The sequence below is a fragment of the Cherax quadricarinatus genome, chromosome 91 (genome assembly GCF_038502225.1).
Source record: "Cherax quadricarinatus isolate ZL_2023a chromosome 91, ASM3850222v1, whole genome shotgun sequence".
NCBI classification, from domain to species: domain Eukaryota; kingdom Metazoa; phylum Arthropoda; class Malacostraca; order Decapoda; family Parastacidae; genus Cherax; species Cherax quadricarinatus.
In genome coordinates, this window is record NC_091382.1 from 2,987,317 (window position 1) to 3,011,268 (window position 23,952).

General features: G+C 39.6%; 1 protein-coding gene across 4 annotated transcripts in view; it reads left to right on the forward strand.

Annotated features, from left to right (window-relative positions):
• Positions 1 to 23,715, forward strand: part of LOC128704882 (uncharacterized) — a 32,768-nt gene extending 9,053 nt beyond the window's left edge. Inside the window, exons 1-10 of one of the 4 annotated variants that reach the window (XM_053800078.2) lie at positions 7,035 to 7,092; positions 9,139 to 9,193; positions 9,702 to 9,836; positions 10,926 to 11,132; positions 12,511 to 12,724; positions 18,339 to 18,478; positions 19,097 to 19,207; positions 20,054 to 20,211; positions 20,919 to 21,131; positions 22,515 to 23,715. In XM_053800078.2, the coding sequence (XP_053656053.2) occupies positions 9,764 to 9,836; positions 10,926 to 11,132; positions 12,511 to 12,724; positions 18,339 to 18,478; positions 19,097 to 19,207; positions 20,054 to 20,211; positions 20,919 to 21,131; positions 22,515 to 22,994 (1,596 nt within the window). In that variant the 5' untranslated portion in view covers positions 7,035 to 7,092; positions 9,139 to 9,193; positions 9,702 to 9,763 and the 3' untranslated portion in view covers positions 22,995 to 23,715. The other 3 variants (XM_053800075.2, XM_053800077.2, XM_053800081.2) reach the window with 3 other exon arrangements.
• The last annotated feature ends 237 nt before the right edge of the window (positions 23,716 to 23,952 follow it).

A 23,952-nucleotide genomic window follows, 5' to 3' on the forward strand; every position in this document is an offset into this window, starting at 1 on the left:
TTCAGTAAAGCAAGCCATATTGAAATACTTTTGGCCTCATATGGCAACTGATATTTCTGAGTATGTTAAGAAATGTAGTGTCTGCATGCAATACAAAAGTAATGCTAATGGTCCTAATCCAGTCCAGGTGTATCCAACTACTAGCGAACCGTGGGAAAGAGTTGCGCTTGATTCGTTAACTAATTTCCAATGTTCCCTCCAGGGCAACAAACATCTGTGTGTTATGGTAGACCATTTCACCAGATATTGTAAGTTCCTATTTCAGATAAGACTGCTGAGACAGTAGCTAAAGCATTTAAAGAACGCATTATCTGCAGGCATACCACCAGTCCGATAACATTCTTCTTTGCAAATATACAGGGTCTAAAGCCAGCAACAAACAACAAAATACCTTTCATCCGTGGACTGCTTGCAGAGGCAAAGGCAATGTTCGCGGCTTTCACTGAGACCCACATAAAGGATCACTTGGACAACGAAATATGGATCCCAGGTTACAACCTATACAGATGTGACAGAGTGAACAGGCAAAAGGGGGGGGTTGGCCTGTACATTGCAGAGTCACTTGTTTGCACAGAACTGCTTAATGCCTCAAATGACGTAGTGGAAGTTTTAGCAGTAAAGGTCGAGAACCAAAACCTAGTCATTGTGGTAGTCTACAAGCCTCCGGATGCAACATCCCAGCAATTCCAGGAACAGCTGTTAAAAATTGACCACTGTCTGGAAAATCTTCCAGCTCCTGCACCCAACATCTTGCTCCTGGGGGACTTCAACTTAAGGCACCTAAAATGGAGGAATATAGCAAATAATATTGTTGCATTAATAACACCTGGAGGCAGCTCTGATGAAAACTCACACTCACACGAGCTTTTAAATCTCTGCACAAAATTCAATTTAAACCAGCAAATAATAGAGCCTACTAGACTGGAGAATACACTAGACCTCATCTTCACTAACAATGATGATCTGATAAGAAATGTCACCATATCAAAAACAATATACTCAGATCACAACATAATTGAGGTTCAGACATGTATGCGTGGAGCCCCAGACCGACAAAATGAGACTAGTCACGAGGGAGCATTCACCAAATTCAACTTCAATAACAAAAACATAAAGTGGGACCAAGTAAACCAAGTCCTAACCGATATAAGCTGGGAAGATATACTAAGCAACACAGACCCAAACTTATGCCTAGAACAGATTAACTCGGTGGCACTCGATGTATGCACAAGGCTTATTCCTCTAAGAAAAAGGAGGAGTAGATGTAAAATAGAAAGAGACACGCGCTCCCTTTACAGGCGACGGAAAAGAATAACAGAGCGGCTAAAAGAGGTCAATATATCTGAAATGCGCAGGGAGACACTGGTCAGAGAAATAGCAAGCATCGAACTTAAGCTAAAAGAATCCTTTAGGAGTCAGGAATCGCGGGAAGAACTAAAAGCCATAAATGAAATCGAAAGAAACCCAAAGTATTTCTTCTCCTATGCCAAATCAAAATCGAGAACAACGTCCAGTATTGGGCCCCTACTTAAACAAGATGGTTCCTACACAGATGACAGCAAGGAAATGAGTGAGCTACTCAAGTCCCAATATGACTCAGTTTTTAGCAAGCCGCTAACCAGACTGAGAGTCGAAGATCAAAACGAATTTTTTATGAGAGAGCCACAAAATTTGATTAACACAAGCCTATCTGATGTTATCCTGACGCCAAATGACTTCGAACAGGCGATAAATGACATGCCCATGCACTCTGCCCCAGGGCCAGACTCATGGAACTCTGTGTTCATCAAGAACTGCAAGAAGCCGCTATCACGAGCCTTTTCCATCCTTTGGAGAGGGAGCATGGACACGGGGGTCGTCCCTCAGTTACTAACAACAACAGACATAGCCCCACTCCACAAAGGGGGCAGTAAAGCAACAGCAAAGAACTACAGACCAATAGCACTAACATCCCATATCATAAAAATCTTTGAAAGGGTCCTAAGAAGCAAGATCACCACCCATCTAGAAACCCATCAGTTACACAACCCAGGGCAACATGGGTTTAGAACAGGTCGCTCCTGTCTGTCTCAACTACTGGATCACTACGACAAGGTCCTAAATGCACTAGAAGACAAAAAGAATGCAGATGTAATATATACAGACTTTGCAAAAGCCTTCGACAAGTGTGACCATGGCGTAATAGCGCACAAAATGCGCGCTAAAGGAATAACAGGAAAAGTCGGTCGATGGATCTATAATTTCCTCACTAACAGAACACAGAGAGTAGTCGTCAACAGAGTAAAGTCCGAGGCAGCTACGGTGAAAAGCTCTGTTCCACAAGGCACAGTACTAGCTCCCATCTTGTTCCTCATCCTCATATCCGACATAGACAAGGATGTCAGCCACAGCACCGTGTCTTCCTTTGCAGATGACACCCGAATCTGCATGACAGTGTCTTCCATTGCAGACACTGCAAGGCTCCAGGCGGACATCAACCAAATCTTTCAGTGGGCTGCAGAAAACAATATGAAGTTCAACGATGAGAAATTTCAATTACTCAGATATGGTAAACATGAGGAAATTAAATCTTCGTCAGAGTACAAAACAAATTCTGGCCACAAAATAGAGCGAAACACCAACGTCAAAGACCTGGGAGTGATTATGTCGGAGGATCTCACCTTCAAGGACCATAACATTGTATCAATCGCATCTGCTAGAAAAATGACAGGATGGATAATGAGAACCTTCAAAACTAGGGAGGCCAAGCCCATGATGACACTCTTCAGGTCACTTGTTCTATCTAGGCTGGAATATTGCTGCACTCTAACAGCACCTTTCAAGGCAGGTGAAATTGCCGACCTAGAAAATGTACAGAGAACCTTCACGGCGCGCATAACGGAGATAAAACACCTCAATTACTGGGAGCGCTTGAGGTTTCTAAACCTGTATTCCCTGGAACGCAGGAGGGAGAGATACATGATTATATACACCTGGAAAATCCTAGAGGGACTAGTACCGAACTTGCACACGAAAATCACTCACTACGAAAGCAAAAGACTTGGCAGACGATGCACCATCCCCCCAATGAAAAGCAGGGGTGTCACTAGCACGTTAAGAGACCATACAATAAGTGTCAGGGGCCCGAGACTGTTCAACTGCCTCCCAGCACACATAAGGGGGATTACCAACAGACCCCTTGCAGTCTTCAAGCTGGCACTGGACAAGCACCTAAAGTCAGTTCCTGATCAGCCGGGCTGTGGCTCGTACGTTGGTTTGCGTGCAGCCAGCAGCAACAGCCTGGTTGATCAGGCGCTGATCCACCAGGAGGCCTGGTCACAGACCGGGCCGCGGGGGCGTTGACCCCCGAAACTCTCTCCAGGTCTCCAGGTAAGTCGTGGCACTCCACATTATGCACTGTACAGTGTAGATAAACGTTTGCCTTATGAGTTGTTATATTCTAACCCGAAACCAAATTACAACCCTGATGATTTCATAGCAACTTGTACCGGCTTAGCTTAGTGTTTTTAGAAAAATCTGTGAAACACTTCATAAATCAACAGCAGAATTTACAAGAGTCGCTAACACTCCAGCAAAGCAGTCCAAAATCAAAGTGGGTTCGAGAGTTATTGAGAAATCCACAAGTATCATTTGTAGCTACCAATTCAGATATGCCTCAAACACTGCATAAGTTAGTCAGTGCAACAGAATTTGATCCTACCAGAGATGACACCCATTCTGCATATGTCAATCTCACCCTAGCAGAGTTGGGGTTAAATGTAAATAACCTGTATAGATGAATAATATAGTCTCAAGTGTATTTCTATTGTCTACTACAATATCAACTTATTAATATTCAAGAATTTTTTTTGTGTTTACGTTCTCTCCTAATTCTGAGATTTAACAGTCTAGATTTGAGTGCACCAAGTCTGTGTTTCTGTTAAACGCTTCTCTTTGTACATATCCTTCCTCAGAGTCCGGAGACCACATGAATACAGATCGATTGATAAAAATTTTTATCACTTCTATTGTATAATCCCAATGCTGAACCTCATTCTATGAATTCTGCTATATCATACCTTGTAATGCATTACAGTAAGTTATGTTCGCTTTCATTCCAGTATTCTCCTTATGTACGTTCTAATGCTCAATTGTTGTGTATTTTGATCCTGGATAGAATCAGTCCAAGCCATATGCCTGCCGTCTCTAGTTTATATTAGCTGTATGTCGGGACAACGTACATTAGCGTCACCGAGCTCTCAGTAGTACCAGTACCAGTAACCAGTTACCAGTCTCAGTTGTGACTCACTACCAGCCGTCTGTGTGAATCACTTGTTATTCACTGTTACTGCTGACCCTAGCATGATTTTGAATGCCGCTCGCCCTCTGAGGCACTCAGCAAGCCAGTTCAAGTAGAGGCATTAGACAGGTGGCAGGTCAGACTTGGTGTTCCCCATATAGTCCATCCAATATACGTACTTAACAGCTTACGTGAGTGTTTCTTACCCAATCCACATTTCGAACCCCCACATGACAAGACTGTTCAACAACCTCCCACCAGCCATAAGGAAAATTACCAAAAGACCCTGGCTGCCTTCATGAGACCTGAACAGATACCTAAATTCAGTACCCGATCAGCCGGGCTGTTGTTCGTACGTTGGTCTACTTGCAGCCAGCAGTAATAACCTAGTTGATCGGGCCCTGATCTACCGTGAGGCCTGGTCAAGGACTGGACCATGGGGGCGTTGACCCCCGAACACCCTCCAGGTGTGTATGTGTAATTTTTTCACTCATATCTTGCTGTCCAAAACATCTTTAAAACGTGTTTTTGTAGGTGCTTTAAACACTGTATTTGCTTGTTATTTCTATTTGATTCCACTTCCTGATGTTTGAGTTTCCAGCACACATAAGGGGGATTACCAACAGACCCCTGGCAGTCTTCAAGCTGGCACTGGACAAGCATCTAAAGTCAGTTCCTGATCAGCCGGGCTGTGGCTCGTACGTTGGTTTGCGTGCAGCCAGCAGCAACAGCCTGGTTGATCAGGCGCTGATCCACCAGGAGGCCTGGTCACAGACCGGGCCGCGGGGGCATTGACCCCCGAAACTCTCTCCAGGTAAACTCCAGGTATACATTATTTGTCACTGCTCCATACTGCTATGGAGGACACCTTATCTCATCTGCATTGTTGATAACTAGATCCATCCTCTTTCTTAGTGTCCTGAGGCTTGTTTCCACTTACCTCTAAGTAGTCTGTCACTCATTTCCTTTAGTTCTCGCCGTAGACCAGAAAGCTGTGCATAGGAATTTGGTTGCATGACTTTGGATTTTAGGTATCACACCCTATGACAAGTGGGTCCTAAAACTCTCAGGCCAATGCGTTAACCACTCGTCCAGCTCCTCAGCTGGTGACCCTAGGAATATCCCTGATATGGGCTCTCTCAACATCTGTTAATTACAATTTTCAGTCGTTTAAAAATGTCAATGAGAGCTCCTTTCCGTCCGTCCTTCCGTGGAAGACCTGGGACCTTTCCCTCCGTTAGGTTGACTTCGATGTTCGCAAGGTCCTTCGTGTCCAGAGTCCATCTTTGCTTGTCCTCTTCCACTATCGTTGTTCCTGCCTCTGGGATGACAAAACTCCTTGTTCTTTGCCAGTCTCCTCCTCATTACTCTTTCAAAACTTGACCCAGTTTATCTCAAACAAGACGTTTGTCTGGAGGCTGGAGTTCATTACCTTTGTAACTTGTTCAGCTATCAAAACTTTGAGGCCCAGTCCCTGGACCCACTATGTACCTCTGTAATCTTTAAACTACCACCCACACCATGGTTATGGGCTGCATAATAAACATATTAAACTAAACTCTGGAAGCTTTGCAGTCTTCCCCAGTCGATAGCTGGTGCAAATACCCGAGCTTTACAATAGGAATACGTCACTTTGATTTTTGTTTTGTTTTTTTTCCTAGGTTCTCTACACATATGCTATGTATGATAATCTAAGTAACTATTTGTGTATATCTGAATAAATTTGCACAGCACTGTGTCGTCCTTTGCAGATGACACCCAAATTTGCATGTCAGTGACCTCCATTGATGACACTGCAAGACTCCAGGTGGACATCAACCAAATCTTTAAATAGGCCGCAGAAAACATGAAGTTCAGTGAAGAGAAATTTCAATTACGACGATACGGAAAACTTGAGGACATTAAAACCGTATTGGAGTATAAAACAAATTCCAACTACACAATAAAGCGAAAAGCTAATGTGAAAGACCTGGGGGTGATAATGTCAGAGGATCTCCCCTTCAAGGATCACAACAATGTTTCTATCATATCTGCTGAGAAAATGATAGTTAAGTTTAATATGTTTATTATGCACCCCATACCCATCTTGTGGGCGGTAGTCAAAAGGTTACAGAGGTACATAATGGGTCCAAGGACTGGACTCCAAAGTTTTGATAGCTGAGCAAGTTACAGAGGTAATGAACTCACAATTTACAAAGGTAATGGACTCACAATTTACAAAATGATAGGATATACCTCTTGGTGTATATAAGATATGCACATTGTATATGCTCAGAGAGATATACGCCTTTTCGGTATATATACGATATGCAACTCTCTGTATATACACTTGTGTATATACAGATATATTCTCCTCGGTATATATACACCTCTGTATATACAAATATATTCTCAATGTATACACTAAAATATACGCATGTATATATAGTATCGGTGTATATACACATGCACCTCGGGGAATATGTATATATATATATATATATATATCTATATATATATATATATATATATATATATATATATATATATATATATATATATATATATATATATATATATATATATATATATATATATATATATATATATATATATATATCCCAAGGGGAGGGCCCATATGCAGGTGAAGGGGCTCTTGATCCAAGGAAATGAACCCCTCTTCTCCTTCCTTGGATCTAACCTGATAACCTCCCATCCCCCACCATGAACCCTATAAACCCTATGGGTTTAGCGCCTTTTCATGAGGAAAAAAATCCTTATCAAAAGAGGGCGTGGCCCTCAAGTCTGCCAGATAGTGTGGCAATCTATTTTAAGTAATCCCTCTCACTTTTAGGCCATTTTTTGAGCCAATTTAGCCACTATGGTTAAAATATATGATTTATTTTACAGTCTGGCCTTAGTGGTGCTGATTCCTGTATGTGTGGGGGATTTTTTTGACAAGATTTGTAAATCCTCTGAGAAATGTTGTTACAGCCAGTCTGGTCTATGTAATTATGATGCTGAAACATTATTCTGTAATGCCCAGGTAGGTCTATATTATCATCTTATTGGCCTTTGATCCAGGGAATTAGAGCTAACATCCCCAGGTACCTCTAGTTCCTCTGGAGCTGTGAAGAACCTTTACGGGTTTAGCGCTTGTCCATGAGAATAATAATAATAATTCATATTATACCTGCTTGAAATGATTTAAGGTAAAATATGTGAATAATGATGATGATAATAATCATTATATAAGTTTATCCCCTCAAGGAAGGTTCCTTGATGTTGGTGAGGGGCTCTTGATTTAGGGAATTGGATCTGTGCTCCAGTTCCCCGAATTAAGCCTGAATGCCTTCCACATCCCCCCCCAGGCGCTGTATAATCCTCCAGGTTTAGCGCTTCCTCCTTGATTATAATAATAATAATAATATATAAGTTTATATACAGTACCTAGTTTAATTTTCCAAGTGGAGTACCTATGGGGTCCGTGCTGGGTCCTAATTTTATTAAATTAAAACGGAATAAGGTTTTGTTCTTTATTTAGTAAAGTTATAGGGTTGTCAGAGGTAATTAAAGTACACTAATATTGTAATCATTCAACCTAGAGTAATTATATATTTTAAATAACCCTTATAGAATGTAAAACTAGTATTGTATTGTATGATGACTTAACCTAGGATATTCTTGTACTCGCCTATATATTGCTGCAGGGGTCGATTCACATGAGTTAATTTTATTTAGGTACAGGTGTGCATACTACAGTTACACAAATTACCATACATGGTAGTACGTATATGTTTCCGTGGGGAAGTGGAACAGAATTCTTCCTCCGTAAGCTATGCGTGTCGTAAGAGGCGGCTAAAATGCCGGGAGCAAGGGGCTAGTAACCCCTTCTGTATATATTACTAAATTTAAAAGGAGAAACTTTCGTTTGTCCTTTTGGGCCACCCCGCCTCGGTGGGATGCGGCCGGTGTGTTGAAAGAAAATAGTACATGTGTATAATGCAACAATATGTGTATAATGTATTTCTAGCTTATTAAATATAGTACAATTATCTGTATAAAAAAAGGTATAATAATGTTCACTTGAAAACTTAGCCCTCAAGAGTGGGTCCTTGATGCTGGTGAAGGGCTCTTGATTCAAGGAATTTTACTTGCCCTTCTGTTCCTTGGACTGAACCTGATTACCTTCTGTTCCCCAGGCACCGTGTGACCCCTATGAATTTAGCGCTTCCCCCAAGTATATTAATTATAATAATATTGCAAATTTAACTAGACTTGCATTTATGCTCTGGACTGAGATCAGGTCCTGATCCACCCCTAGGCCTGGTCAAGGACCAGGCCTAAGGGAAATTGACCCCTGAAACCCTGCCCAGGTATGCACCCCTAAATGTAAGGTACCTTTGTACAAATACAGTGGACCCCCACTTAACGATCACCTCCCAATGGGACCAATTATGTAAGTGTATTTATGTAAGTGCATTTGTACGTGTATGTTTGGGGGTCTGAAATGGACTAATCTACTCCACAATATTCCTTATGGGAACAAATTCGGTCAGTACTGGCACCTGAACATACTTCTGGAATGAAAAAATATCGTTAACCGGGGGGTCCAATGTACTGTATCTTGCTGATATGAAGTTTCTTTATCTTTATCTAATAATAGTACTACTAATAATAATCATTCTTTTAATGTATCGCATTTATTTCCATGTCTGCTTTTCATTGGGCATGCCATAATTTATGCTTTCATAATGGATTAATTTGACTTTTGCTTACAGTCTTACAGAAGAGTTTTTTCAATAGTTTTATCTATTACACAACCATATACTATAACTTGCTATTTGGTCACCAAGTTTATCATTCACTGACTTTTTCAGCTAAGGAATACAGAAAATAAAAAAGGAACTTGCGAGATACGGAACATTAAGAGAGGTTAGTTATGTTAATTTTTGTGCCTTTAATTAGTTTTCCCAATAATGCTAATTAATCAGAACCCTATTTTATTTCATGTCACTGTATAAAATATACCATAATTAGAAAAGCCATAGGATGTGCAATATTTTGAACAGTTCAAAATACAGTGATGTAAATTAACCTATTTCCCTAATGGAAATATGTCACTTTGACTTATTTCAAAATCAAAATATGTATAGGTAATTTACACTATATAGTATAATATTTCTAAATCAAAATCAAGGTAATTTACACTATGTATGATAATTGTACATATGTGTACCTGTGCCTAAATAAAATTACTATTATCCTACATGTTTATAATGAAGAAAGATGAGACCAATAAACCTGCCAGAATGTGAAACAGGCTTCCATTTCTCTCATATGATATGATGATAGTACCTACCTGCTGCCTACCATCTTATACATTTATTGTTTGCTGTACCAAACAGTATATGTATATTACTACATGTTTTTTTCATTTCAGATTGTAGCCTAGATGAACCATCATTTCTGTCACGCCCACAAAATCTCTTGTTCAGTTTACGCATGTACTTCCATTTGGGCCTACTGGAGAACAGATCAGCATTCAACTTAACATTTCCATCACCTACGTGGAAGAGTGAGTTAATTTTTTAATGTTACTACAGTACAACAACAATAATAATAATAATATTAATAAATCATTGGTACCTTGAGTTACGAACTTAATTCGTTCCAGAAGGCTGTTCAAGTACCGATACCAAACAAATTTGTTCCCATAAGGAATAATGTAAATTAGATTAGTCCGTTTTAGACCCCCAGAAATACACTTACAAAAGCACTTACAAAAATACACTTACATAATTGTTCTAGTTGGGAGCTGTTTGAAACTGAAGGTACCACTGTAATTTTGTAATACAATAAGGTCACAGTGTACAGTGTTGATGCATTCCCAAAAATACATTGTTATATGAATGTTCAGTATTCAGAACCTATTTTCCTATAAGAAACAATGTAAAATGGATAAATGTGTTCCTCAGCTCTAATTTTCCATATCCGATTTCAGTTAGATTTTTCACACAAGAATTTTTACATATTAATCAATAAAATACCGTAATATACTGTAGATAAAATACTGAACAATAGGGTATTATGTATTGTTAATACTATTGAATTGGTGCTTTTTTCCTTATTTTGAATTTTGTAAGTCGTCCCCAGTGTTGGAAACACAAGTCAATTGTTGATAAGTAACTGATTTGTTTCAGGGTACCAATGTTGTAAGTACAAAATATTGTAACCCATAATGTCATAAGTTGTGGCCCTGGTGTAATGTGATAGTAGTGGTAGTAAATGTAATAGTAGTAGGAGTAATAATAATAATAATACAGCACCAAAATAATAATAATAAATATAACCAGACATTTCCTGTCGAGGTAGGGTGACCAAAAAAAAAATTATTAGCTACATGATTTGGAATCTTGGATGGGAATACCTTCTGTGAAGAACAAAAAAGGCACAATACTGTGACTGGAACATTACACAAATAACCCGCACATAGGACAGACAAGCTTACAACGATATTTTGTTCCGACTTGGATCATTTACAAGTTGGTCCAAGTCAGACTAAAATATCATCATAAGCTGCTCTCTCCTATGTGCGGGTTATTTGTGTATAATACCTTCTGTGATTATCGTTCTAGTATTAGTGCCAGTCTTATCTATATTTCAGGTCTCAAGTTTCGGTACCAGAAGCTACATCATTCTGATCACAAAATTTGCCGTCAATTCATTCTTGTTAATGAACTGGCTGATGACCTAATGTATGACTGTCTCATCTTTCAACATGATAAGGAATGGGATATAGGACTAACTGTAATCAGCAATGAAGGAAAAGGCGGAAAATATTATTTCAGTGCTCCAAGAAGTGAACAAATTGGTGAGGAAAAGTTGCGTATATTGTACAGTTTATTTTGTTGTAATGTTGATAATGCTTTATTTATTTTTTTTATTAACACATCGGCCATCACCCACCAAGGCAGGGTGGCCCGAAAAAGAAAAACTTTCGCCATCATTCACGCCATCACTGTCTTGCCAGAGGTGCACTTACACTACAGTTATAAAACTGCAATATTGATACCCTTCCTTCAGAGTGCCAACACTGTACTTCCCATCTCCAGGACTCAAGTCCTGATGTGCAAAAGAGTTGGGGAAACTGGTTAGCCAGACTTGGGTTCTGGAAATGGTTAGTAATTTTTTTTTTATTATACTGGCATCTCCCACCAAGGCAAGGTGACCTAAAAACGAAGAAACACTTTTGTCATCACTCACTCCATCACTGTCTTACTAGAGGGGGACTGATACGAAGTTCAAAACTGCAAATATCCCCACCTCCTCTTCAGAGTGCAAGCACTGTACTTCCCACCTCCAGGACTCAAGTCCTCTAAGGACCCCAATGGAAATAAGTCACTCTGTCTGACTTGTTTGGGTTATCCTAGGTTACCTACACATATGCTGCTATGTATGATAATCTGTATAACTGTATTGTGTATACCTGAATAAACTTACTTACTATTTCAGGACTCAAGTCTGGCTAACTGGTTTCCTTGAGTCCCTTAACAAATGTTACACTGCTCACACACTCACTCTCCAACAGAATGTCAATTTGTCAAGTCTTGTAGTTCATACAATGCATGGATGGTGAAGGCTTAATCCTCAGTCAAGAGTTAGAAACACTACCAAACTCTTTACCTAACTGCTGGTGGGAGGTAAAGTACATGTACTCTGAAGGATGAGTATAAATGTTGCAGTTGGATCAGTCATTTGAATATTGAAAGTGTTACCTTTTTTTGGGTGACCCTACATTAGTGAAAACAGCTGTGTTTAAAATAAATGCTATTCTGAAGATACCATTACATATGTGCAGTTTTTTGTAAGTCTAGAAGTGCATTTACATTGGAGTTCAGAGGACTTGTTAGGTACAGCAACCACACCTCTCCACCTCTACTGCATCAAGCTAGGGATGCTTGCACTGAATATTTTATCCTACAACTGAAGCACTCCTCAGCAGGTTGCTGAAGACAGCCTAAGTTGTATGCTGAAATCTAAGAGTATAGCCTCAGTTGTATGCTGAAATCTAAAAGTATGCCTTTGGTCGTATGCTGAAATCTAAGAATATTCTCTACATTTCTATTTTATTTTCTCCATGTGGCTTAGTTTTTACTGTTGATTAATGTTCATTTCACTTCTGCAGTTAAATACTCTAATTTTGTATAAATAGTTTTAAGTTTCTTTAACCATACAGTGCAAATTTACAGATCCTTGTAAAACCAAGGTTCAAGACTGGAAGACGTTCTTCTTTCTTCACATGGATCATGTGGGGAAGTCACCAGATCTGCCTGTAACTATGCAGTTATCACCATTCTCCAACGTGTCGTACAACATTTCACTCGTGGAGTGTGCGAATAGTACCGACCAAAGTTGCTCCAATCGGACCAGTCATTATGAAGTCTTCATTGGTGACCCTCAAACGTAAGATTGCATTTCATTTACAGTTAGGTTTTTTGTAGTTTGTTATGTTAAAAATATTATGGTAGTTAATATTTTAAATATATTCTTGAGTCATAAACATGTAAGATGGTATGTAAAACCTAGAGAAATTTTGACTTTGGTGTCAGAGATCTTCTGTATATGCAGATGATCTCTGATGCTGAAATATATACCTTTCCTGTTTCATTTTAAATTTTCTATCCAGGTAGTCTCTCACCATTCATCAACCACAGTTTATGACATATTAATCCCAGTACTGACAAATGTATTTAATTTACACATCTATTACAGTGTATCTTGTTTGTCTCTTTGTTTTGTGTTGAAATACATCTCAGAGTTGCATTTTTAAGTTACACTTACAAGCACCGTAGTAGGTTGGTAGACAGCAACCACCCAGGGAAGTACTACCGTCCTGCCAGATGACTGTGAAACAAAAACCTGTAACTGTTTTGCATGATGGTAGGATTGCTGGTTTCTTTTTCTGTCTCATAAACACGCTAAGATAACAGGGATATCTTGCTACTCCTACTTACACTTTGGTCACACTTCACAGACACGCACATGCATATATATATATACATACATCTAGGTTTTTCTCCTTTTTCTAAATAGCTCTTGTTCTTTTTTATTTCTTCTATTGTCCATGGGGAAGTGGAAAAGAATCTTTCCTCCGTAAGCCATGCGTGTCGTATGAGGCGACTAAAATGCCGGGAGCAATGGGCTAGTAACCCCTTCTCCTGTATACAATTACTAAAAAAGAGAAGAAGAAAAACTTTATAAAACTGGGTTGCTTAAATGTGCGTGGATGTAGTGCGGATGACAAGAAACAGATGATTGCTGATGTTATGAATGAAAAGAAGTTGGATGTCCTGGCCCTAAGCGAAACAAAGCTGAAGGGGGTAGGAGAGTTTCAGTGGGGGGAAATAAATGGGATTAAATCTGGAGTATCTGAGAGAGTTAGAGCAAAGGAAGGGGTAGCAGTAATGTTAAATGATCAGTTATGGAAGGAGAAAAGAGAATATGAATGTGTAAATTCAAGAATTATGTGGATTAAAGTAAAGGTTGGATGCGAGAAGTGGGTCATAATAAGCGTGTATGCACCTGGAGAAGAGAGGAATGCAGAGGAGAGAGAGAGATTTTGGGAGATGTTAAGTGAATGTATAGGAGCCTTTGAACCAAGTGAGAGAGTAATTGTGGTAGGGGACTTGAATGCTAAAGTAGGAGAAACTTTTAGAGAGGGTGTGGTAGGTAAGTTTGGGGTGCCAGGTGTAAATGATAATGGGAGCCCTTTGATTGAACTTTGTATAGAAAGGGGTTTAGTTATAGGTAATACATATTTTAAGAAAAAGAGGATAAATAAGTATACACGATATGATGTAGGGCGAAATGACAGTAGTTTGTTGGATTATGTATTGGTAGATAAAAGACTGTTGAGTAGACTTCAGGATGTACATGTTTATAGAGGGGCCACAGATATATCAGATCACTTTCTAGTTGTAGCTACACTGAGAGTAAAAGGTAGATGGGATACAAGGAGAATAGAAGCATCAGGGAAGAGAGAGGTGAAGGTTTATAAACTAAAAGAGGAGGCAGTTAGGGTAAGATATAAACAGCTATTGGAGGATAGATGGGCTAATGAGAGCATAGGCAATGGGGTCGAAGAGGTATGGGGTAGGTTTAAAAATGTAGTGTTAGAGTGTTCAGCAGAAGTTTGTGGTTACAGGAAAGTGGGTGCAGGAGGGAAGAGGAGCGATTGGTGGAATGATGATGTAAAGAGAGTAGTAAGGGAGAAAAAGTTAGCATATGAGAAGTTTTTACAAAGTAGAAGTGATGCAAGGAGGGAAGAGTATATGGAGAAAAAGAGAGAAGTTAAGAGAGTGGTGAAGCAATGTAAAAAGAGAGCAAATGAGAGAGTGGGTGAGATGTTATCAACAAATTTTGTTGAAAATAAGAAAAAGTTTTGGAGTGAGATTAACAAGTTAAGAAAGCCTAGAGAACAAATGGATTTGTCAGTTAAAAATAGGAGAGGAGAGTTATTAAATGGAGAGTTAGAGGTATTGGGAAGATGGAAGGAATATTTTGAGGAATTGTTAAATGTTGATGAAGATAGGGAAGCTGTGATTTCGTGTATAGGGCAAGGAGGAATAACATCTTGTAGGAGTGAGGAAGAGCCAGTTGTGAGTGTGGGGGAAGTTCGTGAGGCAGTAGGTAAAATGAAAGGGGGTAAGGCAGCCGGGATTGATGGGATAAAGATAGAAATGTTAAAAGCAGGTGGGGATATAGTTTTGGAGTGGTTGGTGCAATTATTTAATAAATGTATGGAAGAGGGTAAGGTACCTAGGGATTGGCAGAGAGCATGCATAGTTCCTTTGTATAAAGGCAAAGGGGATAAAAGAGAGTGCAAAAATTATAGGGGGATAAGTCTGTTGAGTGTACCTGGTAAAGTGTATGGTAGAGTTATAATTGAAAGAATTAAGAGTAAGACGGAGAATAGGATAGCAGATGAACAAGGAGGCTTTAGGAAAGGTAGGGGGTGTGTGGACCAGGTGTTTACAGTGAAACATATAAGTGAACAGTATTTAGATAAGGCTAAAGAGGTCTTTGTGGCATTTATGGATTTGGAAAAGGCGTATGACAGGGTGGATAGGGGGGCAATGTGGCAGATGTTGCAAGTGTATGGTGTAGGAGGTAGGTTACTGAAAGCAGTGAAGAGTTTTTACGAGGATAGTGAGGCTCAAGTTAGAGTATGTAGGAAAGAGGGAAATTTTTTCCCAGTAAAAGTAGGCCTTAGACAAGGATGTGTGATGTCACCGTGGTTGTTTAATATATTTATAGATGGGGTTGTAAGAGAAGTAAATGCGAGGGTCTTGGCAAGAGGCGTGGAGTTAAAAGATAAAGAATCACACACAAAGTGGGAGTTGTCACAGCTGCTCTTTGCTGATGACACTGTGCTCTTGGGAGATTCTGAAGAGAAGTTGCAGAGATTGGTGGATGAATTTGGTAGGGTGTGCAAAAGAAGAAAATTAAAGGTGAATACAGGAAAGAGTAAGGTTATGAGGATAACAAAAAGATTAGGTGATGAAAGATTGAATATCAGATTGGAGGGAGAGAGTATGGAGGAGGTGAACGTATTCAGATATTTGGGAGTGGACGTGTCAGCGGATGGGTCTATGAAAGATGAGGTGAATCATAGAATTGATGAGGGAAAAAGAGTGAGTGGTGCACTTAGGAGTCTGTGGAGACAAAGAACTTTGTCCTTGGAGGCAAAGAGGGGAATGTATGAGAGTATAGTTTTACCAACGCTCTTATATGGGTGTGAAGCGTGGGTGATGAATGTTGCAGCGAGGAGAAGGCTGGAGGCAGTGGAGATGTCATGTCTGAGGGCAATGTGTGGTGTGAATATAATGCAGAGAATTCGTAGTTTGGAAGTTAGGAGGAGGTGCGGGATTACCAAAACTGTTGTCCAGAGGGCTGAGGAAGGGTTGTTGAGGTGGTTCGGACATGTAGAGAGAATGGAGCGAAACAGAATGACTTCAAGAGTGTATCAGTCTGTAGTGGAAGGAAGGCGGGGTAGGGGTCGGCCTAGGAAGGGTTGGAGGGAGGGGGTAAAGGAGGTTTTGTGTGCGAGGGGCTTGGACTTCCAGCAGGCATGCGTGAGCGTGTTTGATAGGAGTGAATGGAGACAAATGGTTTTTAATACTTGACGTGCTGTTGGAGTGTGAGCAAAGTAACATTTATGAAGGGATTCAGGGAAACCGGCAGGCCGGACTTGAGTCCTGGAGATGGGAAGTACAGTGCCTGCACTCTGAAGGAGGGGTGTTAATGTTGCAGTTTAAAAACTGTAGTGTAAAGCACCCTTCTGGCAAGACAGTGATGGAGTGAATGATGGTGAAAGTTTTTCTTTTTCGGGCCACCCTGCCTTGGTGGGAATCGGCCGGTGTGATAATAAAAAAATAAATCTTAACATGCTCTCAAGTGTCACCTATTTCTGTATGAACAAGGTACATCATCTTGTATTATTATTATAATCTTGGGGGAGCGCTAAACCTGTAGCCTGTGGGAGGGGGAGGATGGAAGGCATTCAGGCTTAATTCAGATAACCGGAGCACAGATCCAATTCCCTAGATCAAGAGCCTCTCACCAGCATCAAGGAACTTCCCTTGAGAGGACAGCATCTTGAAATAAACTTGTATTGTGCTGTATTTCATTTTTACATCCTGTATAACTGCTCCTTCACTGTAGATTCTATTCACTTGACTCAACTATTAATACTTTCTGCTCTATCATTCCTCGTTCCTCTGTCCGCATCATAAAGATACCATTGACAAATCTCTATCATACCTTGTACTGATATATGCATTTTTTTTTTTTTAACAAGTGACCCAAAAAGAAAGAAAATACCCAAAAAGAAAAACTTTCATCATCATTCAACACTTTCACCACACTCACACATAATCACTGTTTTTGCAGAAGTGCTCAGAAAACAACAGTTTAGAAGTATATACGTATAAAGATACACAACATATCTCTCCAAACTGCCAATACCCCGAACCCCTCCTTTAAAGTGCAGGCATTGTACTTCCCATTTCCAGGACTCAAGTCCGGCTATATAAAATAACCGGTTTCCCTGAATCCCTTCACTAAATATTACCCTGCTCACACTCCAACAGCTCGTCAGGTCCCAAATACCATTCGTCTCCATTCACTCCTATCTAACATGCTCATGCACGCTTGCTGGAAGTCCAAGCCCTTCTCCCACAAAACCTCCTTTACCTCCTCCTTCCAACCTTTTCGAGGATGACCCCTACCCCATCTTCCTTCCCCTACAGATTTATACGCTCTCCATGTCATTCTACTTTTATCCATTCTCTCTAAATGACCAAACCACCTCAACAGCCCCTCTTCAGCCCTTTGACTAATACTTTTATTAACCCCACACCTGCTAATTTCCGCACTCCGAATTTTCTGCATAATATTTACACCATATATGTGCGTATATTCTAGGTAGTAGGTTGGGAGACAGCAACTGCCCAGGAAGGTACTACTGTCCTGCCAAGTGTGTGTAAAACGGAAGCCTGTAATTGTTTTACACGATGGTAGGATTGCTGGTGTCTTTTTATTCTGTCTCACACATGCAAGATTACAGGTACGTCTTGCTACTTCTACTTACACTTAGGTTACACTACACATACATGTACAAACATATATATACACACCCCTCTGGGTTTTCTTCTATTTTCTTTCTAGTTCTTGTTCTTGTTTATTTCCTCTTACCTCCATGGGGAAGTGGAACAGAATTCTTCCTCCATAAGCCATGCGTGTTGTAAGAGGCTGCTAAAATGCCGGGAGCAAGGGGCTAGTGACCTCTTCTCCTGTATATATTACTAAATGTAAAAGGAGAAACTTTCGTTTTTCCTTTTGGCCCACCCCGCCTCGGTGGGATACGGCCAGTGTGTTGAAAGAAAGAAAGAATATGCGTATATATATATGCATATATATATGATATATGATATATATATATATATATATGATATATGCATATCATTTACTAATTAAAAAACATTCACTTTATTTACTGTTTGTCTTGATATTGTAGGTCAGCAGATTGTGAAGGTGACCAGTGTACAGTATATTTAACGTTAAGGGACAACCCTGGCAGGTATGCTGTTACTGCACAAATTGTCTCACCAGAATGTCCTAACAATAGCTGCTTCATTTCTGTTTCTCCAACTTTCAGTAAGTTTGTCTTTAGTATTGTTTGAATTTTGTATTTAGTATATCTGAAGCTCTGTAATAACAATTGTAACCACTTTGTTTGCTATGTTTTAGTAGCATATTTGTACACACAATAAGTGGACATCGACAACCTCTTGACACCTACAAGAATAGTAGAGAAAAGTAGTAGACAAGAGCGAGTGAGAACTATGACTCACGAAATTGTAATGACACGATTGCAAACAAACCATACCCCGGCCGGGATTGAACCCGCGGTCAGAGAGTCTCAAAACTCCAGCCCGTCGCGTTAGCCACTAGACCAGCTAGCCACAATAAGATTCGTCCAACTAGGTATATTTCTACACCATAGGAAGGTTAGCACAGGAACCACTGTGACCACAAATGCAAGTTTTCACAGACGAATTTCCAGCTAGTGTAGCCGTGATGAACTCTAGCTCAAGTCCCTTCACTGCCGTCAACATGACTCATGAAATTGTAATGACACGATTGCAAACAAACCATACCCCTGGCTGGAGTTTTGAGACTCTCTGACCACGGGTTCAATCCCGGCCGGGGTATGGTTTGGTTAAGTGAGAACTATTCTAGTAGATGACAACTAATAGCTTTGTATTGTTACAGGTGTAGAGCCGAGCCAAGTGAGAATCTGGATAACCGTTGCATTTGGCTTTGCCCTGAGTTTTATACTTGCCTTTGCTCTCACGCTTCACTGTCACATTAAGCAGAATAGAAGTAAGTACATAACTTAAACTACTCTACTGTGGAGTTAGCTATTGCATATAGACTTTATATCCAAATATTTATACCTATCATATTTTTGGTCACCACCAAAACTATACTCACCACTCCCAGGGTAATAATAATAATAATCATAATTTTATTTTAGCATGATACATGTTTGTACAAAGGAGTACAGCCTCTCCTCACTTAACAACAGAGTCCCGTTCCTAAGACCACATCGTTAAACGAATTTGTTGCTAAGTGAGGAGCATATTATAATGATAGTGGATTTGTGTCATCCATCTTTGATGTTGTTTTAATGTCACCTTTGCATCATTTATAGCATTTCTGGTATATTTTTAAATGTTTATACAGTAGTGTACTCTATATTGATATAAAAAGAATAGAGGAAATCAGCTCTAATATACATTATTTAGGCATAAATACTGGTCAGAGAGCCTGTCGTAAGTGTGAAGCATTGGCATATGAGTACGTCGCTAAGTGAGGAGAGACTGTATAATAATTGGGCATACATGCTAAAAGCCCCTTTATATGCCGAGCATTTTGGGCAAACTTAAGACTAATTTAACATTAATAAGGTACAAGGAAAACGTTAGGGAATTAAAACCAGATTTATCTACAGAATATAGTTGTTTGCTCTTAATTTCACATTATATAAAAATAATGATAGAAAACTACTAACAAAGAACTGGAATAATTACTCTAATTGGTATGACCTCATCCAAGTTACAGTCAAAGATTTCCACGTGATACCATGTTTGTACTGAGATGGTTGACATTTGCTTGTGCATGCAGAGAGCCCAGTCTGTGTTATTCTTGTGTTAATATTTTCAACAGATCTGTTCCTTGGCTTGAAGGAGAAGCAGCCCACAGTACTGTTAATATATCTGGCTGAAAATCAACGCTGCTGGGATTTAGTCAATATGCTAGCAGTTTTCCTGAAGGAAGTGTGTTATGTTTACCCATATGTCATAGACAATGATGTGGGCAGTCAGGTGAGAAATTCCTTGTTTGAGATTGCAAATGACAAAAAAATATCAATAATAATTATGGTACAGTGCACAAATAACCCGCACATAGCAGAAAGAAATTTATGATGACATTTTCGGTCTGTCTTGGACCATTAACTAGACCAAGTCAGACCAAAATATTGTCATAGGTTCCTTTTTCCTGTGTGTGGGTTATTTGTGTATTGTTCCAGTCTTGGTATACCTGGAGTTTACCTGGAGAGAGTTCCGGGGGTCAACGCCCCCGTGGCCCGGTCTATGACCAGGCCTCATGGTGGATCAGAGCCTGATCTACCAGGCTGTTACTGCTGGCTGCACGCAATCCAATGTACGAGCCACAGCCCGGCTGGTCAGGTACCAACTTTAGGTGCTTGTCCAGTGCCTGCTTGAAGACAGCCAGGGGTCTATTGGTAATCCCCCTTATGTATGCTGGGAGGCATTTTAATAATTTATACAGAAAAAGGAGTTACTAGCCTCATGCTCTTGGCATTTTAGTTGCCTCTTAAGACATGCATGGCTTATGTATGAAGGATTTTTCTCCATTTTCCCATGGAGAACATGAAAAATATGTTAATATAGCATTGTATGCTTTGAAGAATAGCTAAGGGATCATTGTAAGCTATTTTATTATTAATACACTTCCTGGTTGTTCACTAGAACATAAAAAAGTTAAGTAATCACAGTCTTGTTAACAGGATCCCAACTTCTGGACAAGCAAACACATGAACCAAGTTGATCGCTTGGTGTTTCTTGTGCCGGGTGACCCAGACAGTGAGAGTGTCACTCCCATCAGGGACCACTGGACATATGCTCTTAAGTACTTCACTGGACATTACTTTGCTACACACCAAGTCACAGACAAGGTTGCCACTGTCATCTTTCCCTTCAGTGCAGATGTGCCTAGTCAGGTTAGTGAAGGCTATAATACAATATATTTTATAATTTTGACTTAGACGAAATATTTTGTAATTTCACAATAATATGTAAATTGTAAGTGTTGATTCATTATTTAGGTCTTCCAAAACAGTAATTCTCTAAATTGACTCAACATTTTTTAAATGTATCCTCTATGCTCCTTCCCATTCTTGCTCTCCCATCTCTTGTCACACTCACTGCAAGGACATCCAGCTTTCTTTCATTCAGCATTAGAACTCAGGTCTTTCAATGCACATTCAAACAGCCCAAGTTAATATGTTCCTCTTTTGTTTTTAAGTAATTGCTAATAGAAAAAGAGGTCACCTGCCTATTACTCCTGTAATAATACTGTATGTTTATATTCCCTAAATACCTAAGGATTATATTATGCAGTATTTCATGCACACCTACCAGAATTCAATTCAGGTCTCTTACTCACAAATACCCCAAGCTACGTATATCCATAGTTATAAATGGGGCAGTTAGGTACTATACTTATACACAAATAATCTGCACATAGGAAAAACAAACTTATGACGTTTTGGTCCAACTTGGACCATTAAATAGTGTGTGTGACTAGTTAATATTCCAAGTCGGACTGAAATGTTATAAGTTCCTTTCTTCTATGTGCAGGTTATTTGTGTATTGTTCCAGTCATGGTATTGTGCCTTTTTATTTTTTCTGTGCTGTGGCCCGTGGCCTGGTGGCGAAAGCTCTCGCTTCACATTGTGAGGGTCCGGGTAGAAACAGTGGGCATGTTTCCTTACACTGGTTGTCTATGTTCACCCATCAATAAAATGGATACCTGGGTGTTAGTAGACTGGTGTGGGTCACATCCTGGAACAAAACTGACCTAATTTGTCTGAAATGTTCTGCATAACAAGGGGCTTTCTGTATAGTAGTATGTCATTGATGTCAGCTATGGTCTGTATACCTTGTACATGTACTTGTAGAAATAACAAAAAGGCACAATACCGTGACTGGAACGATACACAAATAACCCGCACATAAAAGAGAGAAGCTTACGACGACGTTTCGGTCCGACTTGGACCATTGACAAAGTCACACTGTGACAAAGTCACAGTGTGACTTTGTCACAGTGTGACTTTGTCAATGGTCCAAGTTGGACCGAAACGTCGTCGTAAGCTTCTCTCTTTTATGTGCGGGTTATTTGTGTACTTGTAGAAATAAAGATATTATTATATTATTATTAATAATTTAACTTTCACAACAACTGAACTTCAGTAATGAACCACCCATCCTTTGTACTATCCTTTTCTGTACAAACAACTGATTTGCAAATTTAAACACAAAGAATGCAAATTACTTCTTAGTTGAGAACCATTTCAAAAATAAACATAATCTAATATTTTCAGATTGCTAATGTGCAGCACTTCAAGCTGGTGCAAGACATGGATTCACTGGTAACTTGGATACACCATGGAACCTGGCTGGATTGTAAGCTCCTGTGGGGTCCACAGATCAAGTCACAATGCCAGAAGAATGTCACTTACACATTGTCAGACATTACCAAGGCAGTTGGTAATGTTTCTTTGGACCCTACCTGCCATAATGATTGTCAAATAAATAAGAACTCAGATGGAAAAAATGTTTTGAGTGACCCAGTAGAAGGGATGTATGCCTCACAGACTGCTTCACCTCTACATGATAAGTGCAGTGAGAGGCAAAATTGTGACACTGCAAGTGAAGTTGCTTGTGATTCAAGTGTGGAAGTGTTTGATCCAGAAGTGCCAGACATAGAGTTGTCTATACTGGGAGAGAAGACCAGTAGATCAGTTGATGAGCAGTCATCAGATGAGTCCTCTGATGAAGTAGATGACAGTATCTTTCTCTGAATCTTCAACCTTTAAGAGAGGTGCCTAGATGCTTGTGAAGAGGTAATGATACAAGGACGTGGAGCTGCCTTCCCCTTCCATGGCTCAAACATTATTACCAATCATCATGAATACAGTATAATAATGATCTGATTCATCTTTTATTTTTTTTTAACACGTTGCCCATCTCCCACCAAGGCACAGTGACCCGAAAAAAAGAAACACTTTCACACTATCACTATCATTCACACTATCACTATCTTGCCAGAGGTGCAAGGATACGACAGTACAAATGATCCTTCAGACATCAAATATGTATCCCCAGACCTCCTTTTAGAGTGCAGGCACTGTACTTCCCAACTCCAGGACTCAAGTTCAGATAACCGGTTTCCCTGAATCCCTTCACAAAATGTTACACAGCTCATACTCCAACAGCTCATCAGATCCCAAAAACCATTTGCCTCCACTCACTCCTAACATGCTCACACATGCCTGCTGGACAGCCTTTATATGACCTCAAAACTTCAAATACATTAAAGGAAGAATTCCTTGATGCTGATAATGAACTCTTGATACAGGGAATTGTTGCTACCCTCCCATGTCTTGGATCAAACCTGATTACATAACATTTCCCAGGTGCTCTATGATCTGTTTATATTTAGTACCTTCCTCATGAATATTGAAGAATAATGGAACATAAAATATATATTTTTCTTATATTGATTAAAACACAATAATGTATTGTGTGAGTTTTTATTACCCAAAATTTATGAAGTACAGTCAGGATTTAAATAATAATAATAATAATAATAATCATAATAATAAGAATCAATAATAATAATAATCATAATAATACAAGGTATACAGGCCTAACTGACATACTACTATATAGAAAGCCCCTGGTTATGTTGAGCATTTTGGGCAAATTAAGTCAGTTTTGTCCCAAAATGCAACCCACACCATTCCACTAACACCCAGA